Source organism: Ambystoma mexicanum, chromosome 9, assembly GCF_040938575.1.
Source record: "Ambystoma mexicanum isolate Mex_15411 chromosome 9, UKY_AmexF1_1, whole genome shotgun sequence".
NCBI lineage: Eukaryota > Metazoa > Chordata > Amphibia > Caudata > Ambystomatidae > Ambystoma > Ambystoma mexicanum.
Window position 1 is genome coordinate 338,555,967 of NC_090931.1, and position 26,719 is coordinate 338,582,685.

Genomic DNA, 26,719 nt, shown 5'->3' on the forward strand with positions numbered 1-26,719 from the left:
TAACATGAGTGGGGATGGTATGTGGTTGGTTGGGGCTGGAACTTGACTCTAGAGTTTAGGTATGTAGATGTGTTGTTTTCTTATACTAGGCTGTATCAAATGGATAGGAGCAAGTTTAATTTGTACTATTCCTTTTGCATGTAAAGGCAACATTCAAAATGTAATGCAAATCGGATGTTCCAAAAGAGAATGGTATGTAACAGTGGTATGGAAATACAGGGAAACGGGATCAGAGCGTAGACCATGGATGCACTTAGACACAATGCAGGTGAACAATGCTGTAGCTCAGAAGGAAAAGACAGCCACTGGTAGTAGTACAGAAAAGGAGGATATATGAATATATATACACTAGTGAGCAGTACATCTGAACATGAGCTGACTAAAAGATGTACAACTCGACTGAAGGTTGGAAGAATAAGTACAGGTACACTGACAAATATAGCGCAATAATTAAGATGGATACCAGGGAATCATTGTCCTGTCCAACATTCCAAAAGCCATCATAGTTATATTGCAGTACGATTGTATTGGTAGCTTCCTTTGAGTGCTAATCTGCATTTTCTTTCAAACATTCTCTGTGATAAACTGCACTGAATTACATTTTTGCCTGTGGTAACAGTCCACAGACTGTCGGGTTCCATGTGCTCAATAGGTCTGCAGACCACCTCAACAAAGACCACTTTTGACACTAGGCACAGTTCATGGATTTTTGCGTAATCTCCTGTGCCTGCTCCTGCACTGTCCATAGAGTGATGGCCAAAGGAATTTATAATGACTGTGTTTATAAGGAATCAGTTCTGTGTTTAGGGTTGAGACTTCTGGGGAGTGAGAATGTACAGCCTGCGACTGAACTTTCTAAATGCTAGGTGAGCTCGTGACCCCCTCTTTGACAATCAAATCAAACATAAATACATAATTTCAGCTTGGGAAGATTGCCATGCGGCAGTGATGTCAAAGCCCTAACTTTTAAAAATGTTTTATTGATGATGAAATTATGTGGGTAATCCCTCCCAGAAAGGGCGGTCTGCTAAGCAGACCCCCCCTTTCATTAAGCTACAAGTTAAAAGCATAGTGTACGCCTGGGTTCTGCTGCATCATTATCCTTTTTTTTAAATTCTTTATTTACATTTTACCATACAAAAACACATAAATCAGTTAAAATAGAGCAATCACCCAACATTACATTTAAAGGTAACCAAAACTAACAGCATAAAAAGAAGAGGGAGAGAAAAGTCTGTGTTCTGCTGCATCCTTATCCTGATCTGCAGCCCCTGCTCTCCAGTGGCTCATAGCAGGTTTAGAGGTCACAGGTGCTCTGTCTGACAGCTGTCATGCAGCCAAAACACTGTAGTGCAGCGGTTGCATTTGAATCTACAAATCTGTTCCAAAACGATTATAATTATGATATTCGCACCGTTGAAGGGTGCTCAGCCAATCAGGTGGTTGGAAATGTGGGCGTGAAGGGCCAGTGTATGCCCACATTTTCCCAACTACCCAAGGCCCTCCCTTGGATGCCGGCATCTTGTTTGTGTGGAGGCAACAGGAAGCCCTGCTCTGTCGCCTCCCTAAACCACCAATCCCCCTACCTCCTAAGACATCCTTCACCCTTTCCCCACCCACTCCATCTTCTCCTTCCTTACCCACTTACCTGCTAGGCCGGAGCTTTCTGCTCCAGTTACAGTGCTCCGTCCAGTCCACCACCATAGAAAACAAAAAGGGACCCAGCTCCCTGAGCGGCCTGGCTCGTGGCCATCAGAGGAAGTTCCAGGCGGGAACTTCATCACATTATTGAAATGCTGTCTGCTTCCTTTTCTAACTGAAAGCACTCTGGGCATAGTGGATTTACATACATCCTTTTGCTGTTGAAAAGCACATATTGCATAGTGGTGTGTATCAATCTTTTAAAAGGCACTGTAAAGGCAGGGTTTTGTTACACTTGTCCTCATTACGGGTCCGGCGGAAACCGTGCCGCTGGACCCGTAATGATTTACTGCCACCTGACTTGCCAGAATCACCAGAGGATTATGTCCCCGGCGTTCCGGGAAGTCAGGCGGTGGTAAATGTTAATCCCCATTCCCATTTGTGCATCACGGAAGCACTGGCACCATTAATAACGGTGCCGTTGCTTCTGAGAAAGTCTGCCTTGGCGGGCTGTACGGCACCCGGCTGCAGACTCGTAGTTTGCCGGTCTGGAAACAATGGTGCCAGTACATTTTTTCCTAACCTGCAAGCTTGTAATGAGGGCCACTGTTTCCTTAGTTCCCTATTGCTGTGTACTGAGTTACAGAGGGGATCTACTGCATCTGATGGAAATGTGTTGTGGGCTGAACGATCTATAACATCTTTCCTTTCAAAAGCAGGGGATGCACCGAGATCTGCATTGTCAATACATTTGAATTCACAATATTATAGATTTCAGTGAATCCACTGCACCCACATGTCTGCACTGCATGAGATTAAACACCCTCTTCACAATCCAAAACATTGGGGAGTGGGTGAAACAGGGTACTGCACCATCACCTATAAAATGCTTTGGGGGATAAAATACACTGGGCTTCCCTTTTATTGGACTACATTGAAGAAGGATTTTTACTGTGTAATGCAATGGGGAGAACAGAGGTTTTGATGTGTACTGTGATGCCAAAAGGCATGGTTGCTACTGCTCCTTGCTGAAATGCATTTGGCCTCATGGGGCATGTTTTGACTTCATTCCCATTGGCATTCATGCCACCCTTGGCTCATGCTTGGCAGTCACAGAATTAATGTTTCTGAATTCTACCTGGGACGCAACATATAGAGACATACAGAAAAATAAGCCACCAAACTTCCAGAATTACCCAATCCCACTGTCGAGCCTCACTTTCATCTGACATTCCATTGTGTGAACTAACTTACACAATCATGGCCCGCCTAACCGGACTGACAGACACCCGTGCGATCACAGAACATTCTTCCCCCGCTGCATCCCTCTATCCCTGTGCTCATAGCATGCATTTCCCGCTTGCCCTTCCTCTTACCTCCCCCGCTCTCATTTTCGTTTTCCAGCAGAATTTCTAGACCCCCTGGCGAGGGCACAGTGTGCAGCTCTACAGACATGCCTGGGTCCACTGACGCTACTTCAGTGGTGACTTAGCTCAGTATAAATACATATTATTAACATAACATTACATACTTTGGCAATAAAAGGAACATTCCTACCATTTGCAAAAATGAAAAGAAAAACGTGATTTATACTCATGAAAAGCAAACACTTTGTGACTTCCATTAAAACATGCCATTTACTATTCAGAATATGTAATGGTAGAGCCTGCATTTTTGCAGGGAATACTATTCTAACATTTAGAACACGTGTTTTCTTTTTTTTTAACATTCTTTATTGAAATTTTACAATAGAATTAAAAGAAACAATACAATATAACAGTCAATAAATAAAACAGGAATCATGCAAACAAGTTTCAAGGCAGGTTTTGTACAATATTAGCACAGTGCTCAGAAGATTGAGAAAGGAAAGGATGGACAGAAACTAGGGGCGAAAGAGAAGCAGAGAACAGAAGGAAAGTGATAGGAGAAGAGAAAGAAATACACCTAAGTCACTGCTTTAAAACCATCTCTTATTTCGCTAAAGGATAACGCATTTGTGTTGTTTCTTGCTCCAGGCTCTATCCCTTACCGTTGCAGAGATGGTGGCTGAGGACGTGAAGAAGTATTTTCTATTTTCTTGCATTTGGGCTTTTGGTGGAACTCTTGAATCCCAGCAGAAAACGATTTTCAGCCGGTGGTGGAGAAAACATTTCAGGAACAACTGTGTATTTCCAGGTGATGGTGAGGTAAGGGTTTTCACCTGTCTTCTGGTAACATGTGTATGACATACTACTTTGCAGAGCCGACTGATATGCAGTGGTGGCTGTTGATATTTTTAATTGGAGGGGTAGTAAATGTTTCCCATGAATATGCTGAGCAACTGCACTTAGCAAGGCAGCCCAAACCAACCAAGTTGTGGTGCTTCCCCCTAGAAACGTTTTAAAATATTGGGTTAAAACCTTGTATTTCCAGCACACTTCCGATGAGTAAGCATGCCGGTACCGCAGTTCCCGGACTGCCATACTATGTGTTATGGTCGCGGGAGCCTGTCTGCCCGCCAGATCTGACCTGGCTGGCAGACCGGCACCCGCGAGCGCAGCACGTCGGATGCACCGACAACACTCTGAATGCACCAGTGCATCCTACCTCACCATCCCCATTCAGCTCTTTGGGCCTGAGTGGGGATGGGTGCCCTTGTTGCTGGCACCTACAAATGGCCAATTACCGGGTCTGCTGAACTCGGCATGACCCGGTTCTTGCCCATTCGTGGGTGCTGGAAAAAATGCAACTCCGGCGGCAGCCGCACCAAATTTACTGGCACGGCTACCCCCAGAGTTGGAATGAGGCTCAGTATCTCTATTGACAAAATGAATGGACATCCCTCACAAGGCCTATTGCTACGAAGAGGTGTCCCTGTCTAAGAAATGAAATTTTAAAGGTGCTAGTCAGGATGTCTTATACAACATAACACTGTCCTCTGTCCTAACCCTCAGCTACCTAACTGTCCCTATCACTATAAAGAAGAGAAACCAACGAGAAATGCTGTAGATTAATGCTCTGGCTTGGGTGATTGCTGAGTGGTGTGTGACCCCTCCTAATCTCCATGTTTTGCAATGTCCGTCTCAGGTTCCCCAAGTCTTTGGGGCTTCTTGCCATCGTTCCAACAAGTGTTCAAAACAAAAGTCTTATACAAAAGCAGAGTTAGCCTGCTTGGCTGATTCCTCTTCACAGTCTTTATACTTCTCAGGGAAAATTAATTGTAGTCTTCTTTTGAGGCTTTCCTAATTCTGATATGTGACAGTTCTCAGGAATTGTCGGACTCAACTGACTAGGGCAACTTGCAGGCCCCTTCCATATATATTTGATAAGCCTTGGCAATGTACTTCACCCTTGTATTAAAAGCTAGTGTAAGTCTGAGGGTAGCTTTTAAAGCCCATTAGGCTCTTCCCATCGGATCCTCTGTTTGGATGTATCTACACCTAGCTTTTGTGTATATTTCCCTGGCTCCCCCTCCTTGGGTTTTTCTCTTGTTTTCTTTTTTCTATCAGTCCCCTTTGGTAGTGGAGCTATTTTTCTCTTAAAAATTGTTTTCTTTCGGTCCCTTTTGGTAAATGTGGTCTGGGTTGCCCTTCCTCAAGTCTTCTTGCCTGCTTGGGGCGACTCACACCCTGCTTTGGTTTATATTTTTTTGGTTCGTATCTTTCTGGGTGTTTCTTTGGGAATCTATTTTCTTCCAGTTCCCTTTAGCATAGGAGATCTGTATTCCTCTTTCTCTGGCCTTCTTGCCTGCTTGGGACGACTCACACCCCGCTTTTGTGTATATTTTTCTGATACACCCTTTGGGGCTTTTCTCTAGGAATCTGTTTCCTGCCAGTCCTTTTTGGTATTGTGGATATGGGTTCCCCTTCCTTGGGCCTACTCTCCTGCTCAAGGTGACTGACAGTCACTTCTTCGGTATACCTTTCTTACTCTCACTGTGATATCTCTCTTATACTTGGTTCTCTAGAGACGACCAGCTGAAAGACTATGGGCCTCATTACACGGAAGGAGGTAATGGTTAACGGTCACCGTTAATGGTAACAGTGACGGTTAACCATTACCGCCTTACTACGAGGTCCCTTAGCGGGTTGGTGCTTTAACGCCTGCTTTTTGCAGGAGTTAAACACCAACCCGCTAAGGGACCCTGGTGCTAATTACGGCACCGCAAAATTGCGGTGCCGTAATTAGCACCTTCCCCATTCCCATTATGCCCTATGGGGCAAAAATGGGAATGGGGAAGAGCAGTGGTGGAAGGGGGAATTACCGCCCCGCCAACCTTGGAATGGGGCGGTAATTCCCCTTTCCACCAAGGTGGTGCCGGTATTTTACCGGCATGGACCAGGTGCCTCCACCTTCCGTGTAATGAGGCCCTATGGGCCCTATGGGCCTCATTACACCGAAGGCGGTAAGGGTTTACCGGTACCGGTAAGGGCACTGGTAAACCCTTACCGCCTTACTACAAGGTCCCTTTGCAGGACCCGACCTTAACGTCTGGTGTAGACCAGCCGTTAAAGTTGGGACCCGCAAAGGGACCTTGGTGCTAATTACGGTACCGCAATTTGCGGTACCGTAATTAGCTTCTTCCCCATTCCCATTATGCCCTATGGGGCAAAAGTGGGAATGGGGAAGGGCCATGGTGGAAGGGGGAATTACCACCCCGCCAACCTTGGAATGGGGTGGTAATTCCCCTTTCCTCCATGGTGGTACCGGTATGGTACCGGCGGCAACCATGGTGCTAACAGCACCATGGTTTACCGCATTCTGTATAATGAGGCCCTATGGGTCTTATTACGAGTTGGGCCCGGTGGTAAATATGCTGGAATACTGTAACGGTAACTACTGAATTATCATTACCACCACTTAGTCCGTCAGAATTACCGCTGGATCAAAAGTGGCGGTGGTGGAGTTAATGCCCATTTTCTGAGAGTCCATTGGCAGAACTGCCCCTGGTGGAATTACCGCTGTGGTAATTCCACAAATTTTGCTGATGTTCAATGGAAAGTGGAAGGATTTACCTCCAGCATTATGCTGGATTTAAATCCCCCACTCCAGGGCCATACTAAAAGAATAGCATTGCTGGAAAAGCAGCTGGAATTCTGTTACCACCAATTGTTTCCTGCATCACCACACTTGTAATGACCCCCTGTTCCCTTTCCACTTTATCTTGACCCATGTAAGGGTCAGGTTCGGATTTGGACAAAGGACAGAGAACTTTACTTTGGACATTCTGACACAGATATCCTTTAGTTTCGTTTAGGCAGGGACACCCCTCTTAGAGTTAGGGAAAGATAGGACTTTCTCCAACCCTCTTTTTATTTTAATAAAAATCTTTGCAAACCATCACAATGTCCTTGTGTCCAAGTCTCACTCCTGGTTCCTTACAGTGTGCACTTTTTAAACATATTAATTGCCTTTAGGACATATATACACTGTGAAATTGTTGTCTCAATTCACAACTTAATAAACACATATATAATTGAAAAAACTTTAGGTAAGGGACAGTTAAGGTGATCCGATTTAACACAACAAAATGCTTGAAATTCTGCAACTCTGGCAAGTGATAATCATCGTAACTCAGTGTCGCCCTATTGATGACTCCTAGGATCTAATGATGTGTTATTTATATAGCGCTTACGCCTAAGCACTTTACATAGAACACATGTACATTCAATATCACCCAACCGGAGTTGCTACTCATTTATCAACCTCGGAAGAATGAAACGCTGAGTTTGCCTTGCCAGGATTCAAACCTGCCATCCTGCAGAGCACACACAGATCACAGCAGCAAGAGCTCAACCCAATGAACTATCTTGCCTGCCTCTAATTTTGTTTGTTTTTGTGAATCCCATCTGTTGTGTATGTGGTCATGGACTTTGCAACGGGGGATGTGCTATCCAGCTAAAACTGGTGCTCACGTGTTTACTCAGAAATCTGAGTCTATTAAAGCAAAAATTCACCTTTCAGGTGCTTATAGAGGTGCTGAAACAATTAATAAACAACATTTCTTGAGTGATTGTTTCTTCACAATCAGTTTTATTCCTGTGATGTATACAAATGTATACCGTTATATACACTTTGCATTGAGTGTGCTCTTTTTCTCATTACATATCCTAGCTGGCTGAACAGTTATGTGGTCACGTCATGTGCCTATGCATTTCGGAGCGCTGCTCCTTCTTCAGGGCCTGAACCACATTTAAATCTACAACCATGTACCATACAAACATTAATTCAAATGTATAATGTAGTGCGCATTCAAAAACCAAAAGATTATCATATTACGTTACATTACATACCAATTGGTCCGTGAGATTACATTGAGAGATGTAAGAAACAAAAAGAAAAAAGGGGAAAAAAAGAAAGAGAAAACATACCATCACTAACGTGCAAACATTGTCACTGATTTATATTCTTAATGAGTATGAATAACCAGAAAAAGTAAATGGAAACTCTTAGTATCAATAATCCCATAGTCACTGTACCTGTCAATCAGCGTTTTTATATCTACAGAAGCAAATAATAGGAGAGAAGGAAAGAGAAATTGGGCACGAGTGATTAAAACGCACGCCTTACTGTGCATTCCTAAATGCACGAGTAATTAATGTGTACATATAGAAAATTGTACCTGGTGTGTGAGCACTTCTACCACAGCAAAGATATCCTCTTGCGTGACCTGTGTAACATATTCTGTGTTAGCAAAGTATCAGTATTCAATATTATATACCTCTATTCTACCTGGTAGCCTCCTAATTGGTGTTGGACCCCGCTTACCTAGAAGTACTTTTGTTCGCGTGCGCGTACAGAGAAAGCGTCCTCACAGGTGCTCAAAGCCCCATAAGGGTTGACTTCCTTGTTTATAGAGTTGCTAGGGAAATCCCTGCGTGGCCCTGCGCGGTCACGGCAACGTGCCGACGTTGCAGAGCCTCGCGTCCCGTATCCCCTTGTGAAAGGGGCCCATAGGGGTCCCTCGTGATATGGAAACAAGGCAATAACCATACACGAAAAGATGCACCAGACACGAGGTTCAAATTCCCAATGCTAGGGTTTATTGCATGCAAAAATAGTCCCAATTGGCCAATTCTGGTATCACGCCCCGCGACGTGAGTTTCCTAGACCTCGAGGGATGCAAGAGAGCGAATTATGTACATCAGTTACATATATACAAAATGCATATCATACAATCAGCTATGTCATGTTTAACACCCTCCTTTATTAAGTTTCTTTGAACTCGGGATGACGATGGACATTTCCGACGGGTATGACAATTATGACACTTTCAATGTCTATTCTAGTAACAATGTGCAATTTAGAAAGTGCATAGGCATCTTTTAGTTGTTGAACAGAACACAGTGGTTCTGTTCTTGGAAGCAAGCTGCACACGGGGGAAGAGCCACATTCCATGCTTTGCTATCTATGAGGTGCTATTCGTGTCCTGGGAGCCGACATGCTCTACAGGGTTTTGCGAAGGGGGGCCGTAGGAAGAGCATAATTCAAGCCTTTAGCTGTTTTATTCTAACATATTCTACCATCGTACAAGACTGGCTGGCAGCTATGAAGTGATTAAATGCCCTGCAGCTCTCCCTCAAGGCTACAGAGAGGGAGCGTGGGCATTCCTTTCTGGGCTACTCATGAGGAGTTTTCAACAAACTCCTCAGTCCCGTGACCTTGCCCTTTCGTATTCAGACAACAATGTTAACAGTTGAGCAGAGTAAGCAGAATCCGCAAGAATTGCAAGCTGCAAAGCAGTTTTAGACAGAAAGCAATGAGCAATGATTAACAAGCAAAATGGCGATTCTTGCTACGTTTAAAATGGCAGCTTGTTGGTCAAGCATAACAGTCTATATTTCTATAATTCGGTGCATAAGACGGTTGGCCTACGGCCATCAAGTTACGTCTGTCATTCAAATGAAGGGTATTCATTTTTCCAGATTGACAAACCCTCCTTTTGGCCGTATGCCAAACGTCTTATTCATTCATTGCATCCCCCTCCAATGAGGATAAGTATGGGGTACCTTTGTCTGAACCTGTCATGCTATCATGAACATCATCTTCATCATCAATGTCTATAGCCATGAATTGTTTTACTGTTTTTGTTTCATCAGTGTCTCTGTTGTTTTGGCCATGTGTTTGTTTTCCTCTCGACACCATGTGCATACATCCCTTAGTACATCCATCAGTTATTTCAGTGCAAACTATTGGTAAGCATTGTATGCAACAGCAACATGTTATGAATATACCAAGTACCACCATTAGTATTGAAATTAACTTCCATCCCCAAGACCACAATAATCCCCAAAACCAGGATCCTATGCCCCAACCCCCTTCATCAGTAGAGAGTGTGGAACTTAGGACATGTAATTTCCGGATTGCTTTAAATATCGTAGGGGACTAATCATCTATATACACACAGCATTCCGTTTTTACGAGTTTGCAAACTCCCCACGATCAACTAATATTATATCGAGAGCCATCCTGTTTTGGAGTGCCATTAGTCTTATTCCTTTTTCTTCTAACGTCATATTCAATCAAATATCCGTTGTTGAATCTATTGTATTTTTTAATATTCTAGACAGTTTTCTTATATTGTAGGAATTTTCTATTTGGGACAAGAATGGTATAAATGATTTGGCTATATCTATTGCTATCATTCCATCCTCGCTACTCCTTTGAGTTCTACCTTTTGTTCGTCTGGCTACTTCTGCTGTCTCCAAGAGGAACACTCCTGGAAACAGTAGACCTAGGTAGCATGTACCTCCCCATTTCCTAGGTAAACATGGATATGCTTTTTTTCCACATATAAAGTAAACAGGGTCCCCTACGTACACGGGTTCTATTTCGTGCTTTAAAACCACTGTGTTCAGGCAGTTGCTAAATGTTCCTACTTTATAGGAACCCTTTTTCTGTAAACATAGGAGAGCATTTCGGGGCTGTGATCCACTGTATAGGCTGGGGGCACAGCATCTTTATTCCATTCATCTCTCATTCGAAATGTCATTACTGATGTTTCTTCTGCTGGTGGGGTTGGTCTATTCTGCCTATGTAATCTATCTAGTCTTGTTGTCTTTCGTGTATTCTTCCTCATGGGATCTGGTGAAAATACACAAGCTTTGTGGAATATGGAACAACCCACAGGTCTCATGATCACTTCCTCAAATTCATTCATATTAGTCTCATCTAGCTGACCCGTATTACTCTTGTTCCATTTCTCAAAGAACATTGCACTCAAATGATACTTCACATGAATAAACCAATGGTAACGGTTGTACATACCAGCCTATCCCTTTCCCACCGTGCTGTGGTAAATGGGCACAAACCCAGCAATCTTTTTTCTTTAAAACCACATGGGTCATGTTCATGATGAGCAACAATGTATTGTTGCCGTATCCTTCTCTATGTCTTTCTTCCATTGGGGGCAAAGTACCAGTGATTACATGAACCGGGCTTTCAGTAGCTGCTTTTGGCAAAAGTGTTTCTAATGGGTGCGCGGACGCCAGGAACCATAGTGTAATAGCTGTTATTGTTGGTACTACCATACTTAAGAAACACAGGATCAATGTCCAAATCAGTACCTTATTCCTTTTACCATGCTTTTTCCCTAAATTTACAGTCTCTAAATCTATCATCTTTTCAGCAGGGGTGCAGGAGGAGGCTGAAACCGGTCCTGCTTTGTTCTTCATCGTCCTTCTTCTTGCTGGCAAAGTTCGTCGCAAATGTCTCTCGTTCTTGATGCCAGAAAAGTTCAACGAAAAATGTCACAGTTCAATTCTGCCAGCCCTTTCACAGCCTAGATCACCTATCCACTCTGAGCAAGATTAGTTGTTCTTCCTCCCACTGCTCAGACGATTTCTGAACAGTTTTTTTATTGATAGAGTACTATGTGCATCCAGCTTGTCCCGCTATGGCTTTAGGACACATGCACTCTATCTGTCTTAGTACTTATGTGCGTCCAGCTTGTCCTGCTCTGGCTCCTGACACATGTACTTTTTATAAGCGCACCGAGGAGCCGTGAGTCTTGAATTGTCCGACTTGCACAACTCTCACACTTCTCTCCTCTACGCCCCTGTCTCCTAATCCGTCCGTGAGTGGAACCAAAGGCAAAAGAAAAGCACCAAAGATCTGTGGATCACTTCGCCTGTCGAGGCCGCAAATTATACCGCTTCAATCCTGGTATTGTATGATCCGTGAATAGTGCTGTTGCACTTTCAGTATCAGGCTCAGTGTCAGCCTGCGGCACAGTGATGGGTAGCGATGAGTGCCGTGGCAATGATGTAGTTTCTTTCTTTGGCTTTGTTGCGTTTGCAGAAACTGGTGGGCGCCAAAGGTGTACACGCGTTGTTTCTGCTCGTTTTTGCAATGCAGGGTTTGTGTCGCTCGGCAGTGATGTTGTTTCTGCGGAGCAACGTTGGGGCAATTTTCGCCCTTTCCCCTTATTGACAGCCTCCTCAGGCTCTGTTTCGAGTTTCACTTCTCGCTTGGGCTTTGTTTCAACTTTCACTTCTCGCTCAGGCTGATGCTGTGGCAATGGACTGGCAACAGTTTCTTTTGTTTCCGTGACCGTTTCCTTTCTCTGGTCGTCGGAAGTTGTCAGCAGTCCTGGGAATCTTTTGGCATGTGTTACATGGATCCATGCCTTCCGTCCGTCCACTCGAATGGCCGTTTGCGTCACCAAAAGTACTTGGTAGGGGCCACGCCATCTGGGTGCTAATGCTGTCTTCCGCTCAAAGTTTTTAATCAGGACCCAACTTCCAGGCTCCAGCGAGTGCCCCGGTCCGGTGTATCGCACTGGTAATGCCTCCTGCACCTGCTGATGAATCAAACGCAACTTCTGCATTAAAAGGCCACAGTAAGTGCTTAACATAGGATGCTCGACCTCACATAATCTTTTGGGCTGCGGTGCGCACCATACATTTGCCGGTCTCCCCATTATAATTTCATAAGGGGAGAGCCCAGTTTTAGCCTGCACAGACGTGCGCATGCACAATAGCGCTAGGGGTAATGCATCCACCCAACTCAACTTGCTCCCAGCACAGATTTTAGCTATCTTTGACTTTAAGGTACCGTTATGTCTCTCAACAAGCCCGGCAGAACTGGGATGCCTGGAACTGTGAAATCGTTTCTCTATCTGTAGACCTGCACAGATCTGATCTGTAGTACTACTGCGCCCACAAAGTGTGGGCCGTTGTCTGACCACAGGACACGGGGCAACCCAAACCGGGAGAAATACTCCTTCAACATTACTTTTGCCCTTGACATGGCAGTACAGTCTTTTAAAGGATATGCCTCCACCCACCTGCTGAATGCACAAATCACCACTAACACATATTTGTAGTTCCTTTCCATTTCTATGAAATCAAAATGGATCATCTCAAATGGCATAGAGGGTGGGCCAAAACTACCTACTGGAGTCACGGTTCCTTTCCCTACATTGTGTTGCAGGCACGTAATACAATTCTGCACTAGCCTTTCTGCATTCTTTTTTATGTGCTCATTTTTCCATACGGTGGATAAATGCTGTACCATCTTCTTCGCGCAAATGTGGGTAGGGCTATGCGCCATTGTAACCATCGCGGTTACAAAACAATTTGGCAACATCCAGTTCTTGGTCTCTTTGTCCACCCAACATCCTTCCAAATCTAACTCAGCAGAGCTCTCAGCCCACCCCTGAATCTCTTCGGTCGTGGCCTTAGCCTGCATTTCTTTGACTGTGGAAACTCCATTCTCTATCATACAAGATACTTCCTCAGTCTGTACTGTCATAATTTTATTTCCCAAATCTGTGGCTGTTTGCTTCGCAATCCTGTCTGCAAATGCGTTTCCCTCTCCCACTTTACATGTTACTTTTTATATGCGCCTCACATTTCACTATAGCTAGGCGCTTTGGAAACGTGAGTGCAGACAACAATCGCACAATCAAAGGGCCATGCTGAATCCTGGCCCCATGTGATGTCAAGAAACCCCTCTCAGCCCAGAGTCGGCCAAAGTTATGAACCACGCCAAAGGCGTACTGGCTGTCAGTATAAATATTCACGTTCAAATTCTCAGAGAGCTCACAGGCTCGGGTCAGTGCTATTATTTCTGCGGCTTGTGCCGAATTGTAGGGGATTCTTCTGCTTTATACAACACTCTCTAGGGTAGTAATTGCATATGCGGCCGTTGATGTGCCATCAGGTAATTTAAAACAAGAGCCGTCACAAAATAACTCCCCATCTGGCTCTTTCTGTGGGATGTCGCTCAAGTCAATTCTTTCCTTTGTTTCTTCTTCAGTGACCATTAAACAATCATGGGGTGGTGATTCGTTGTCACCAATTTCTGCTATGGGCAGTGGCATTAATTCTGCAGGATTCAATACGCTACACCTCATAATTTGGATGTGGGGTGCAAACAAGATGAGCTCATATCTTGTTAGTTTAGCTGAGGTGAGGTGTTGCGTCTGTGTCCTATTTAATAGAACGTCTATAGCATGTGGCACCTTCAGAATTAAAGTGTGCCCCAATACCATTCCTTCCATTTGTTTCACTGATGCGGCAGCCGCTGCGACGGATCGCAAACATTGTGGTAGTGCGCGCTACAGGCTCCAGCGCGGAAGAATAATAGCCGCACGGCCTATATCTTCCACCTTGTTCCTGTGTTAAAACCGCCAATGCACATCCTTCACTCTCACTCACAAATAGTCTAAAGATCTTTTTATAGCTAGGAGTGCCTAAAACCGGCGCAGCACACAATGCAGCTTTCAGTTGCTCAAATGCTTTCTGACATTCCTCATCCCACTGTAAAGGCATCACTGCATCCTTTTTAGTTAACTTTATCATCGGCTTCACAATCAACGCAAAATTACTGATCCACTGCCGACAACAAGAGGCCATGCCTATTACAGCTCTCACTCCTTTTTGAGTTTTTGGAATAGGCATACTAGAAATACTTTCTATGCGTTCTGGTGTTAATCTTCTCCCTTGTTTCAAAAGTGGGTAACCCAAATAAGACACCTCCTTCTGATTATACTGGAATTTCTTCAAACTTGCCTTGTGACCATGGGTCGCTAAGTGTGTCAATAGTAATATAGTACTTTCTTTGCAGATCTCTTTTGTGTCAGCAGCTAATAACAAGTCATCTATGTACTGCAAGAGTACGCAACCTTCGGGTAATTCTAGCATGTCTAGCTGCTCTTTTAGCACTCTGCTGTAAATGCTCGGGCTTTCTGTGTATCCTTGTGGAATACGTGTGAATGTGAATGATCGACCTCCTAGAGTGAACGCGAACAGATACCTACTGCTTTTATCCACTGGAATGCTAAAGAACGCATTCTTCAGATCAACTACACTAAAGTATTCTGCAGTGGCCGGTATCATTGTCAGTATCGTTGTGACATCTGGGACCAAAGGGAATTGGGGGTCTACCACTTTGTTCAATGCACGCAGATCAATTATGAAACGATAGGGTACTTCATTGCCTCCTTTCTTGTAAACTGGAAGAATCGGGCTGTTGCACGTGCTACCTGCAATTTTTTCAACCACCCCCAATCTCACCAGGTCAGTAAGAATACTTTTTAATCCCTTCTCACCTTCAACAGAAATGTTATACTGGGGAATTCGTGGTAATGTAACAACTTCTTTCAAAGTTATTTTTGCTGGCTCTATTTTCAAGCATCCTACATCGTTATCATGCATTGCCCACAGACAGGTTGGTACTCTACTTAGTCCTTCTGGTAACGCTTTTGACATAAATACCGTCACCGGTGCATCGTGAGGCCACATCGTGAGGAACACCCCATCTGCCGTACAATGTATGACTGCCCCCAATTTTCTCAACAAATTTAATCCTAGCAAGTTCTCTCCACAATTTTCTGTCAAAAGAAATGGACACTGTTCCGTAAATGGTCCTATTGTAATTGGGACAGCTTCGGACATGGGGTTAATTACTGGTGTACCTGCGAACCTTACAGAAACATTCTTTTGCCCCGACAGTGGGATCTCCAGAACCAAGTGGTGGTCTATCAAGCACTTCTGTGCCCCTGTATCTACAAGGAAACGGTGCTCCTTATTCCCGACTCTCATTTCTACGTAGGGTCCTCACTGATTCACGGGAATAGACACTGGTTCCGACCCCTGCCGTGGGCTGTCCTATAGAGAAAATAACACATCGTCCGATGTGTAGTCACCGCTGCTATAATACGTTTTTGGCTGTGCATCAAAAATATTCCCATTTCCCCCTCGGTGTCCTCCACTCTGATCATTTCTCTGTTGGCCCTGCCCGCCCTGATTTCGGTTCGAAACACTTTGGTTCAATGCCTGGTTCTGTTGCGCTTGGTTTTTACCATAAGATTGGTTTTGAGTACCTCCATTGGTATATCCCTGCTGCTGCTGCATGCTATTTCTGCTTGGGCCGTTTGACCCCTGATGTCCTCTATGAGGCCTTCTCTGACCAAACCCACCTCTATTCTGTAGGTGCGGGCATTCCGCTTGCCAGTGTCCTTCCTCCTTACAGTACGCACATTGATTTACTCCCAATGACACCCCGTGCATATTATTCAAATTTCCTCTGCCTTGTGCATTTCCTCTACCTCTATGTATCCAATGACCTGCTGCAGTAACACTCCTACTATCGTTCGCATCGCTTCTTTTCTCATCTCCAATGGGTACCCATTACATATCTCACTTACTTCCTTCACTGACGTTCTTTTGTTCGACATCCATTGCATTGTTTCCCCCACCGATACCTGCAATCTTTGTTTATCACCTATTTGTCCCGGTACCGGCAAATGCTTTTTACCACCTGAAAAAACTCTCAGCCACGATTTTTGCATATACAACATCGACGACTCCTTCCTACCTTTCTTAATACACTCACTACTATATTCAGGTGTAGCAAACATTTCAGCATATCTGTCTTCTATTTCATTTTTCAGTTCAATGAGTTTGTACACATGTTTTCTTACATCCTAATCTTTTTGCTCACTGCATGCTAACTAATTCAAATCTAACAACCGCTGTGGTGGTAAATTCCCAAGTATCTTTTTCCATTCTCCCACCAAAAGGTCCCCCATGCATTCCAACACTACCTGTCTCTCGTTGCTTCTTCGGTACTCATACAATGAGGCCAATGCTGCCGTCCCATCGTTTCCTTCTATGTACATTTCTGCCTCTTGCCGTAATTCAATCTTTCTTTCTTTGCTGATCGCGCTTCGAGTTACCCATCCAAATCCTGTTCCTTCAGCCCCGCCTCTCGCCTCCCTGGTCTCAATTTCGACTTCGGGAGGGGCGGATGGTGCTGAATCTGTCTCTGGAGCGGGAGATGCGGATGGGACAAGTGAAACAGGTGGCATTGTGAAGGGCCTTCCTGGGTTCTGGGAAATTGTGTGTCTGCGGTCTGCGCTTGTGGGAGGGCTCGAGCTGTGGGTGGGGCTTGGGTTAATGCTTGCGTGAGGGGAAGTGCTTGGGCTACGGGAGGGGTACGAGAGCTACTGGTTGGGCCTGTGCAGTCAATACTGGCTTGTTTGGTTTCGATTCTGGTTTTGGGCCTCAACCCGTATTAGTTAACAAATGTTCCATTAATTCGTCTGCTATGTGTAGTTCCCGCTGCGGGTATACTCCTTCTATGTTCATTTGCTCACGTCTCCCTTCCCGTCTTAGACTTGCTGTCCACTCCTCCTCCTCCTTTTCTTCTGCTACCTCAAGCTTTGTTTTGTGCCTACGCACATGCTTCTCTCTACTCCTAAGTCGGAGCATTGCTTCCCCCCTCCAATCTTTGACAGTCTCAAAAGCTGCGGGTCGCGCTTTTTTCCTAATCAGCACACTTTCTAGGTTATCTATCCTCGCAATCTCAAAGCTACCATTAATCGGCCACTGATGGTTGGGTTGCTTTCTAGTTTGCCTATGCCAAATTTCACAAAATATTATCACACCCACACCATATTTTGCATACATGTCATAAGCCAGCGTTCCCCCAGGCGGTGCACTTTGGCCATATTCCAAGGACTGTCTACCGCAGCTGAAAAGCCCCGCTAAAGTGGACAGTACTCCAGGCATGTTTTTTTAACCTTCCCCTTTGGTTAGCTAACCTTTACCTGGACGTTTGAATTTGCAAAATCAACACTCTACCAAAAATCAGGTTTTTATTTGAATCGGGGAATGACTCACCTGATAAAACAAGTCACCTGTCCTAATGCAACCTCTTCCAACGTCATGTCTGCGCTTCTCTGGCTTCTGCCTCGCTTCGGGACCCTCGCCTCCTTTGCCCTCTGGCCCGGTACGTCGATCAGGGATCAGATGTGTGCAGATCTGCGGAAGGAATCTCTCCTCACTTCTACAGGGCGCCCCGTACACCTCTTGATCCCGGCTCGATCATCCCGTCCTCGCCGTTCTTCCGCCTTTACTCCGTTACAACGTATACGATGGGGCAAGTGGGGGAGGCTCCCTGTTTGGGCACCATCTTGAAAGGGGCCCCTAGGGGTCCCTCACGATATGGAAACAAGGCAATAACCATACACGAAAAGATGCGCCAGACACGAGGTTCAAATTCCCAATGCTAGGGTTTATTGCAAGCAAAAATAGTCCCAATTGGCCAATTCTGGTCTCACGCCCCGCGACGTGAGTTTCCTAGACCTCGAGGGACGCAAGAGAGCGAATTACGTACATCAGTTACATATATACAAAATGCATATCATACAATCAGCTATGTCATGTTTAACACCCTCCTTTATTAAGTTTCTTTGAACCCAGGATGACGATGGACATTTCCGACGGGTATGACAATTATGACACTTTTGATGTTTATTCTAGTAACAATGTGCAATTTAGAAAGTGCGGACGCATCTTTTAGTTGTTGAACAGAACATGGTGGTTCTGTTCTTGGAAGCAAGCTGCACACGGGGGAAGAGCCACATTCCATGCTTTGCTATCTATGAGGTGCTATTCGTGTCCTGGGAGCCGACACGCTCTACAGGGTTTTGCGAAGGGGGGCCGTAGGAAGAGCATAATTCAAGCCTTTAGCTGTTTTATTCTAACATATTCCACCATCGTACGAGACTGGCTGGCAGCTGTGAAGTGATTAAATGCCCTGCAGCTCTCCCTCAAGGCTACAGAGAGGGAGCGTGGGCATTCCTTTCTGGGCTACTCATGAGGAGTTTTCAACAAACTCCTCAGTCCCGCGACCTTGCCCTTTCATATTCAGACAACAATGTTAACAGTTGAGCAGAGTAAGCAGAATCTGCAAGAATTGCAAGCTGCAAAGCAGTTTTAGACAGAAAGCAATGAGCAATGGTTAACAAGCAACATGGCGATTCTTGCTGCATTTAAAATGGCCACTCGTTGGTCAAGCATAACAGTCTATATTTCTATAATTCTGTGCATAAGACGGTTGGCCTGCGGCCATCAAGTTACGTCTGTCATTCAAATGAAGGGTATTCATTTTTCCAGATTGACACTTGGAGATCGGGGAACGGGAATGGGGAATAACTTCCAAATGTTCTGTTGCAATTCAACTTAACACGATGCTAGATGGATTATACGCACTAAAGCGGGATTATATTTTCCCATATTTTTAAATGTACTGTCTGACGTGTGATCGTGAAAATAAACTCCATGCATGTGTGATTGAAACAAAGCCTCTATGTAAATAAAGTTACACATTTCCTGCTTGTCAGATATAGTATCAGAAGTGTGTTTACTGTCTATCGTGCTAATGTTAGCTATACTCTATTGCGTGATAGATAAACGCCTCAGTTCAATTAGGCTTCTTACTGTTCTGTAACTAACAGGTACCTACCCATAAAATAAATCATAAAAAGATGTATATTCATAGAGAAACCTGAAAATCGAAACCAAAATTAATGGAAAAATAAACAAACATGTAGATAAATGATAACTAAAAACTGTAAATTCCAAAAGGTTCGGTATTCTCACTCTTTACAGGTATGACCTGTTATTATGTACAGAGAGTACTTTGCATATTAAAAGAAACAAGACCAATTCATCTCTTCATTCAATCCTTTAGGGGCAAGAGTTCCAAGTCTATAGATTCAATAACATTCTCTTTTATCAAGTTTCTGTTGTATGTTTTCATGGGGACCTTGTCTGTGGATTACTTCCAACACCAAAAATCGTATCTGTGACAGGTTGTGTCCCTTTTCTGTCCAATGTTTCGCAACTGATGAATTGGTGTTCCTATTGCGTATACATGAGCGATGCTCATTCCAACGCATCTTCGCTTTGCTTTTCGATTGTCCCACATAGTATAGCCCACATGGGCATTTTATTGCGTAAATGATGGTGATCGTATCACATGTTGCAAAATCCCTTAGTCACAATTTTTCTCCAGTATGTGGGTGATTAATGCTATCTCCTTTTTGTATGTAGCCACAGTTGCTACACTGTAAGTTTGGGAATGTCCCCTTGCGTCTTGTCTCAGGTCTTTTGAGTGTAGGACGTGTTTGTCTGAGATAGTCTCTTAAGTTCTTACTTCGTTGATGTGCAAATGTCGGTAACTCTTTGAACAAATGTTCGGTTTCCGGGTCACATGTTAATATCTGCCAATGTTTTTTTATTATGGATTTGATTCGATTACTTTGTGTTGAGTATTTAGTCACAAACACCAGTGGTGGATCTATTTCAACTTTCCTTGGTTTCGTTAGCACATCTTCTCTGTTCATACCTTCTATTCGATTTTTAGCTTCAACTATCTCATTCTCTTGATATCCTCTTTTGGTGAACTTTTCACCCATTTTTTGCAGTTGTAGGTTATAGTCGGATGGATCACTGATAATTCTTTTTAGTCGCAACATTTGGCTATATGGGAGATTCCGTATGAGACTAGGTTGGTCGAAGCTGAGTCTGTGCAACAAATTGTTATGGTCGGTGGGTTTACTATAGATGTTGGTTTGATATCCCCCTTCTCTTGACTTAATCTCAACGTCCAAGAAGTGTATTTTTTCTGTAGAGTATTCATGGATGAACTGAATTCTTCGGTCAAATTTGTTAAGATCCTCAAAAAAAGTTAATAAACTCTCTTCGTTTTTGGTCCAAATCCCAAAAATATCGTCAATGTAACGAATCCAAAGACGTAAATGGGCTTTCAATGTAGGGTGACTGAGAACATGATCTGTATCAAACTTGTACATAAAAGTGTTAGCGTATGTGGGTGCCATGGTGGCACCCATGGATGTTCCGGCAATCTATAGGTAGTATTGTTTCTGATATTTGAAGTATGAGTTCTTTGAAATAAATCTCAGTAGAATGATCAAAAATTCTTTATTGGCTTCTATTTCTCCAGTATGTAAAAACAACCACTCCACTGCGTTCATTCACAAGTCATGCGGGATAGATGTGTACAAGTTCTTCACATCTAAGGTAAATAGTATATCTGTAGATCTGTAAAGTATTGTTCTTAGTTGTTGTAAAAAATGAGTGGTGTCTTTGATATAGGTAGGGGTACATTGGATAAGCGGTTGAAGAAAATAATCAATGTATTTCCCAATTTGTTGTAAAATGCTATTAATGCCTGCCACTATGGGCCTCCCTGGTGGTTCATGTGGGTTCTTGTGTATTTTTGGCAAAGTGTAGAAGTTCGGGATACGAAGATGGGAATTCTGTAAGTATTTGTGTGTGTGATGGTTAATCCAGGAGTTTTCTTCCACGTCATCCAGTATCTTCTCCAAATCGTTCATGATGCTTATTGTTGGGTCATTGTCCAGTTTTTTGTATGTATTGATGTCCGCTAGTTGTCTCTGACACTCTTTATTGTAATCTGTGAAATTAGGTATAACTAGCGCTCCCCCTTTGTCTGCCGGTCTGATAGCTATACTTTCATCTCCATACAGATCTTTGAGAAGTGTTAATTCATGAGGTTTCAAGTTCTTAATTTTAGTATTGTGAAATTTGATTTTTCCTAGATCTTCTAGTACTTGTTTTTCAAAGATCTCTACTGACGGGGTATTACAAGGTGGCATAAACGTACTCTTTGCTTTAAACTCTTTGTAGATTTGATCCTCCGTTTGAGTTTTCTGACCTTCTGAACCATCGAAAAAAATGTGTAGTTTTATTTTCCTCGTTAGTCTGAGAACTTCTACTTTTGTATCAAACAGGGTACTATTGTATGTTGGTACAAAACTTAAACCCTTCTGGAGGGTATTTACCTCTGATCGTGTTAATTCTCTTCTGGATAGGTTGATAACTAGGTTTTCCTCTGTTGGTATCGTGTTTGTGGTCTCTCTCGTTCTTTTTCTCTTGCCCCTCCTTGTTCTCTTTGGCTTTTTTCTAAGTGTTGGTCCTCGGTAAGGATGGTCCCGGGGTCTCTGTTGTTGGGATGTTTGTTTCTGATGCCCTCCCATTTATTTTTGTCCCTTATTTCCCATTCCCCCAGTAATTACTGTGATAATTGTGGGCCAATTACTGTGATAATGTTAAAAAATTGACCAGTCCTCACAGGTGCTCCCCATGCCCCTTCTTCCTTTTCAATAGGCCCCCCCCCACCACACACCCAACTCAGTTATTGTTTACCTCCCTGGGCCCCTCCTATTACTCACTTTCTTTCTTTGCTTTATGTGACACATTTTCGTTTCCTTGAGCGACTTGCGTTTTTACCGTGGTAATCTCGTGAGAGTCCCCCCGGTATTCTGACAATAGTACAAAAATGTCAGAACAGAAACTGGCTCCCCGGACTACCCCCAACTCCCTAACTTCACATGATGTCACCTCCCCCACACCTCTATCCTGATGCACTTTCAGCCTTTTTGCTCTTCCAAATATCTTTTTGTCACCCTTTTGTTTTCGGCTTCTCCCGATATTACCACGGTAATCGGTCACATTAAGCAAAAAAAGGGCAGATTTTAATTTCTGAAAAGTCTCTCTGCTGCAAAGCACCTGGTTGATATAGGTACATTTTTGGGAGAAGCAGACATTCCCATCCCCATCACATATTTTTAAAATGACTGAAAGGAATAATCCCAAACATGTCCCGGAAATTAAGTCAACACTTTGTGCTTGAGTTGCTACAAAGAACTTGCATCAGGGTGGTAAATAATTGAGACTCTTTGATTTAGGCAGACACGAGAAGAGGCAGAGTAGAATACCCCAGTAGAGGACTTTCGAGCAAGAGGTAGGCTCCACCATCTTGGGAGTTCTTAGGGCCCGCAACTTCTAGTACATATCCCCACTTAGTGCAGACAAAACACTCTGTGTATGACAACACACAGCAGAAGATTCTGAACACAACAGCCATGATTGGACCCCTTACAGAAGAGAGGAGAGAACTGATCCACTGTAGCAGATTGCCTGTTTTAAGAGATGAGCCGACCCCCTGTTGAATCATTCTTGCACTCCTTGCTTGCGTGTGCTTCGTGGCTTTCCATCTTGGGCTCGCTAGCACCCACGTGCCCCCTGCGTGTCCTTGCTCCCTTGCAGGTCCCCCTGCCCTTTTTCCCCTTCCAGACTCTGTTGCTATGCTTTGTTGCTCTGTGTTTCCTCTTTTGGGCCCCTATTTGCTTATTTCACTGTTCCTGTATTTGCTTTCTTCGTCTACTGGTATTTGCATTGCCTATCTACATTTGTTTTTCACTCTTCTCTGCTTCTTCCCTTTGATCACTGTTCATCGTCCCTTTGATCACTGTTCATTTATCTAGTCCTCACCCTGCTGGCTGTTCCCTGCGGTGTCCTTCTCTTTCAAGTTCCCTTCTTTTGCTGTATACTTGTACTGCCTACTTGTCTATGTTTTTGTTCACGCTCTCCTTAGGTTCCCTTGATTGATCATTCTGTTCTAGCCCCTGCTCTTCCTGGTTGTTCCCTTGCGGTGTCCTTTTTCTTTCAGGTTCCCTCATTCATACAATGTTACTGGTTTGATTTTCACTTCTACTTGACTGCCCCTCTTGTCCCTTGAGCCCATCATCAATTAGCTTATTTTACTTACGTGTTCTTGTTTTGTTCTGTCTCGTCTGCTTGCACCCCTCCCCTTGTGCCCTTCCCTAGTGTCTCCCCTCCCCCCTACCTTGTCACCTCTGCCTTTCTCCTCTTCCCCAACCTCTGTATTGACTATCCTGTCCTTCTCACTAAGTCTGGTGGAAGAAGTTCAAAAAGGATATCCTGGTCTCCAACCCAGGCCTCCCGATCACTGATACCTATACCAGCTCTTCCTCCAGACAGACCCTCACTGACATCCTCTTTGTTGTTCCTTCGCCAGACCTATGGCCTCCACATATGGTCTCTGTGCTCTCTTCTTTTTCTTCCTCTCCCATTAAGGATGGCACCCAGTGGGAGGCCCTTCTGGCCCCCTTCCATTCCTCTAAGATCATCCTTAATCTGTACATGAATGGCACCGTCTTGGTCCAAGGTCCTCAGGCCAACCTCCTCCTCCTTGATGATGTTTTCTGCACCTTATCAACTTCCTTTCTTCTCCTGCTGTCCCTTCTCTCCTTTCTCTTGCTTCCTTTTCTCCTTCCTGGCACCCTCTTCCTCCTCCTTGGCTACATTGCCCTCTCCTCCTCCCTCTTCTGCCCTCCCTCAGGTTCCTTCTACTCTTCCGAAGGGAGTAACTTTGACATGTTCCCCTTTCTGGAAATCTTTCAAGGGTGGCAACCTTCTCCACATTGCCTCTCTCAACTCTCGCTCAGCTGTTAAACACTCCTCTGACATCTGCCGCCTCCTGGAAGAACTTAACCTTCATGTTCTCGGTCTCACAGAGACATGGTTCATGGCCATCTCTGGCACAAGTTTTAACACTCTCCTACCTGATGGATACATGATCCTCTCTGCGCTTAGATCTAACCATTCTAGTGAAGGTGTATCCTTGATTTTCCCAGAGTGGATTCCTGCCTCTATCATTCCTATGCAGGCCTACTCCTCCTTTGAATGCCTGGTCTGCCGGCTCTCTCTCTCTCCTGGCCGCTCTCTCACTGTGGCCACTATCTACCGGCCACCTGGGCAGGTTACTTCCCTGTAACCTTCTCCACATTGCCACTCTCAACTCACGCTCAGCTGTTAAACACTCCTCTGACATCTGCTGCCTCCTGGAAGAACTTAACCTTGATGTTCTCGGTCTCACTGAGACATGGTTCATGGCCATCTCTGTCACGAGTTTTAACACTCTCCTACCTGATGGCTACATGATCCTCTCTGCGCCTAGATCTAACCATTCTAGTGAAGGTGTATCCTTGATCTTTCCAGAGTGGATTCCTGCCTCTATCATTCCTATGCAGGCCTACTCCTCCTTTGAATGCCTGGTCTGCTGGCTCTCTCTCTCTCCTGGCCGCTCTCTCACTGTGGCCACTATCTACCGGCCACCTGGGCAGGTTACTTCCTTCCTCTTCGAGTGGGCGGACCTCTCCTCCTCCCTCCTGTCCTCGCCCCACTCAACACCTCCTCCTTGTAGACCTCAACATCCACCTGGATGCTTTCTGTCCCTCCTCTGGACTCTTTCACAACCTCTGCAACTCTATTTCTCTCTCTATTCTTCCCTGAGGCCCGACTCACTCTGCAGGGCACACTCTGGATGTTCTGATCTCTTCAGACTGCCCCCTCTCTAACCCTCTCACCACTCCTCTCTCCTGAAGTGACCACTTTCTCCTCTCCTCTCACCTTTCTCTCTCTAATCCCACACTTCCACCCACCTTCTCAGTCATCCATGAAGCGTGTGCCATGTGAGGCTTTCGCCACCACATTCTCTCCCCCTCCTGCACCTCTGGCTGACTCACACCCTGACACAGCCCTTTTCAACCTACACTCTTTTATCTCTGACACTCCTGATGTACTTGCCGCTGTCATGAGGATCCACTTGAAGGCCAAAGCTCAGTGCAACTCTTGGTATGACTCAGACCTTATCACCCTTAAACACAAGTGTAGGGTGGCTGAGAGGAAATGGCTGGCATCTTGTACATCCTCTGACAAACTGGCCTGCCACCTGCTCCAAAGGCATTACCCACTCTCTGTCCTCACTAAGAAGAGAACTCACATCCAATCCTGCGTCTCTGCGACATCTAACAACTCAGCTGAACTCTTTAAAATCTGCAAGGAGCTGGCCAATCCTGCTGCAGTCTCTACCTCTCCTGTCCCCTCCCAGACCCTCTGCACGACCTTGGCGTCACACTTTTCTAAAACCCAGAACATCCTGTCCCCCCTCTTGTCATCTCCTCCTTCTCCCTCTACTTGCTCCTCTACCTCTGGTCTCCCTGTGGCAACCTCTCCTCCTCCCTTCTCTGTCTTTCCTCTGTTCACCCAAGACAAGGTTTCTAGATAAGTCCAATAAATGAAAGTCTCATCAAAACAGGTTCTTACCTGTTCATCCAAAAGCATCAAGGACCACAATGACACCTTCGCTCCAGCCTTGGCCAACTTTTGCAGTCACTCTTTTGCCACTAGAACCTTCCCTTCCCCCCTGAAGCACTCTCTTGTGCACCCTCTTCCTAAGAAACCCTCAGCCGAAACCTCCTATCCAGCTAACTATAACCCGGTCTCCATTACTCCTTTCCTGCGCAAACTTTTGGAAAAGCTGGCATCTCCCAGCTTAATCTTCACCCTGAATCTGTTGGTTGTCTCCACGACCATCAGTCTGGCTTCAGAGTAGCCAGAAGCACAGAAACTGCTCTCCTAAACATCTGTGATGACCTGCTCTCTAACCTCAGTGTCAATCTCCCCTCTGTCCTAATTTTACTCAATCTCTCCTCTGCTTTCAATATGGTCATCCATGCCATTTTGCTCAACCAGCCTGGTAACCTGGGTATCACTGATCAGGCTCTAGCCTGGTTGGCTTCTTTCCTCTCTGACCGACCCTCCCAGGTCCAACTTGCGTCCTTCCTCTCCTCTATCTCACTCTCTACTTTTGGTGTTCCCCATGGGTCTAACCTTTCTCCCTGGCTGTACAACCTATACGTGGTACCTGTCACCCACCTCATTGCCGCTCTCTGCTCCAACTTTAAATGCTATGCGAATGACACTCAGCTCGCTTTCAGGCTCCCCTCAGCCACCTCCTCTCCCATCCCGGATTGTCTGTCTGCAATCCGCGAGTGGTGAGCCGCTATTGATCTGTGCCTTAATGCCAGTAAGATGGAGATCCTCCTCATCGGCACACCTGCACCTTCCTTTCCTGTCACTCGCTGGCCGCCCACTCTGGGCGCCATTCCTGC

General features: G+C 44.8%; 1 protein-coding gene across 1 annotated transcript in view; it reads left to right on the plus strand.

Annotated features, from left to right (window-relative positions):
• LOC138487325 (uncharacterized) overlaps nucleotides 1-26,719 on the plus strand; it is a 2,513,852-nt gene that overhangs the window by 1,315,724 nt on the left and 1,171,409 nt on the right. Inside the window, exon 55 of the mRNA XM_069613924.1 lies at nucleotides 3,657-3,827. Coding sequence (XP_069470025.1) covers nucleotides 3,657-3,827 — 171 coding nt within the window. The remainder of the gene's footprint in view (nucleotides 1-3,656; nucleotides 3,828-26,719) is intronic.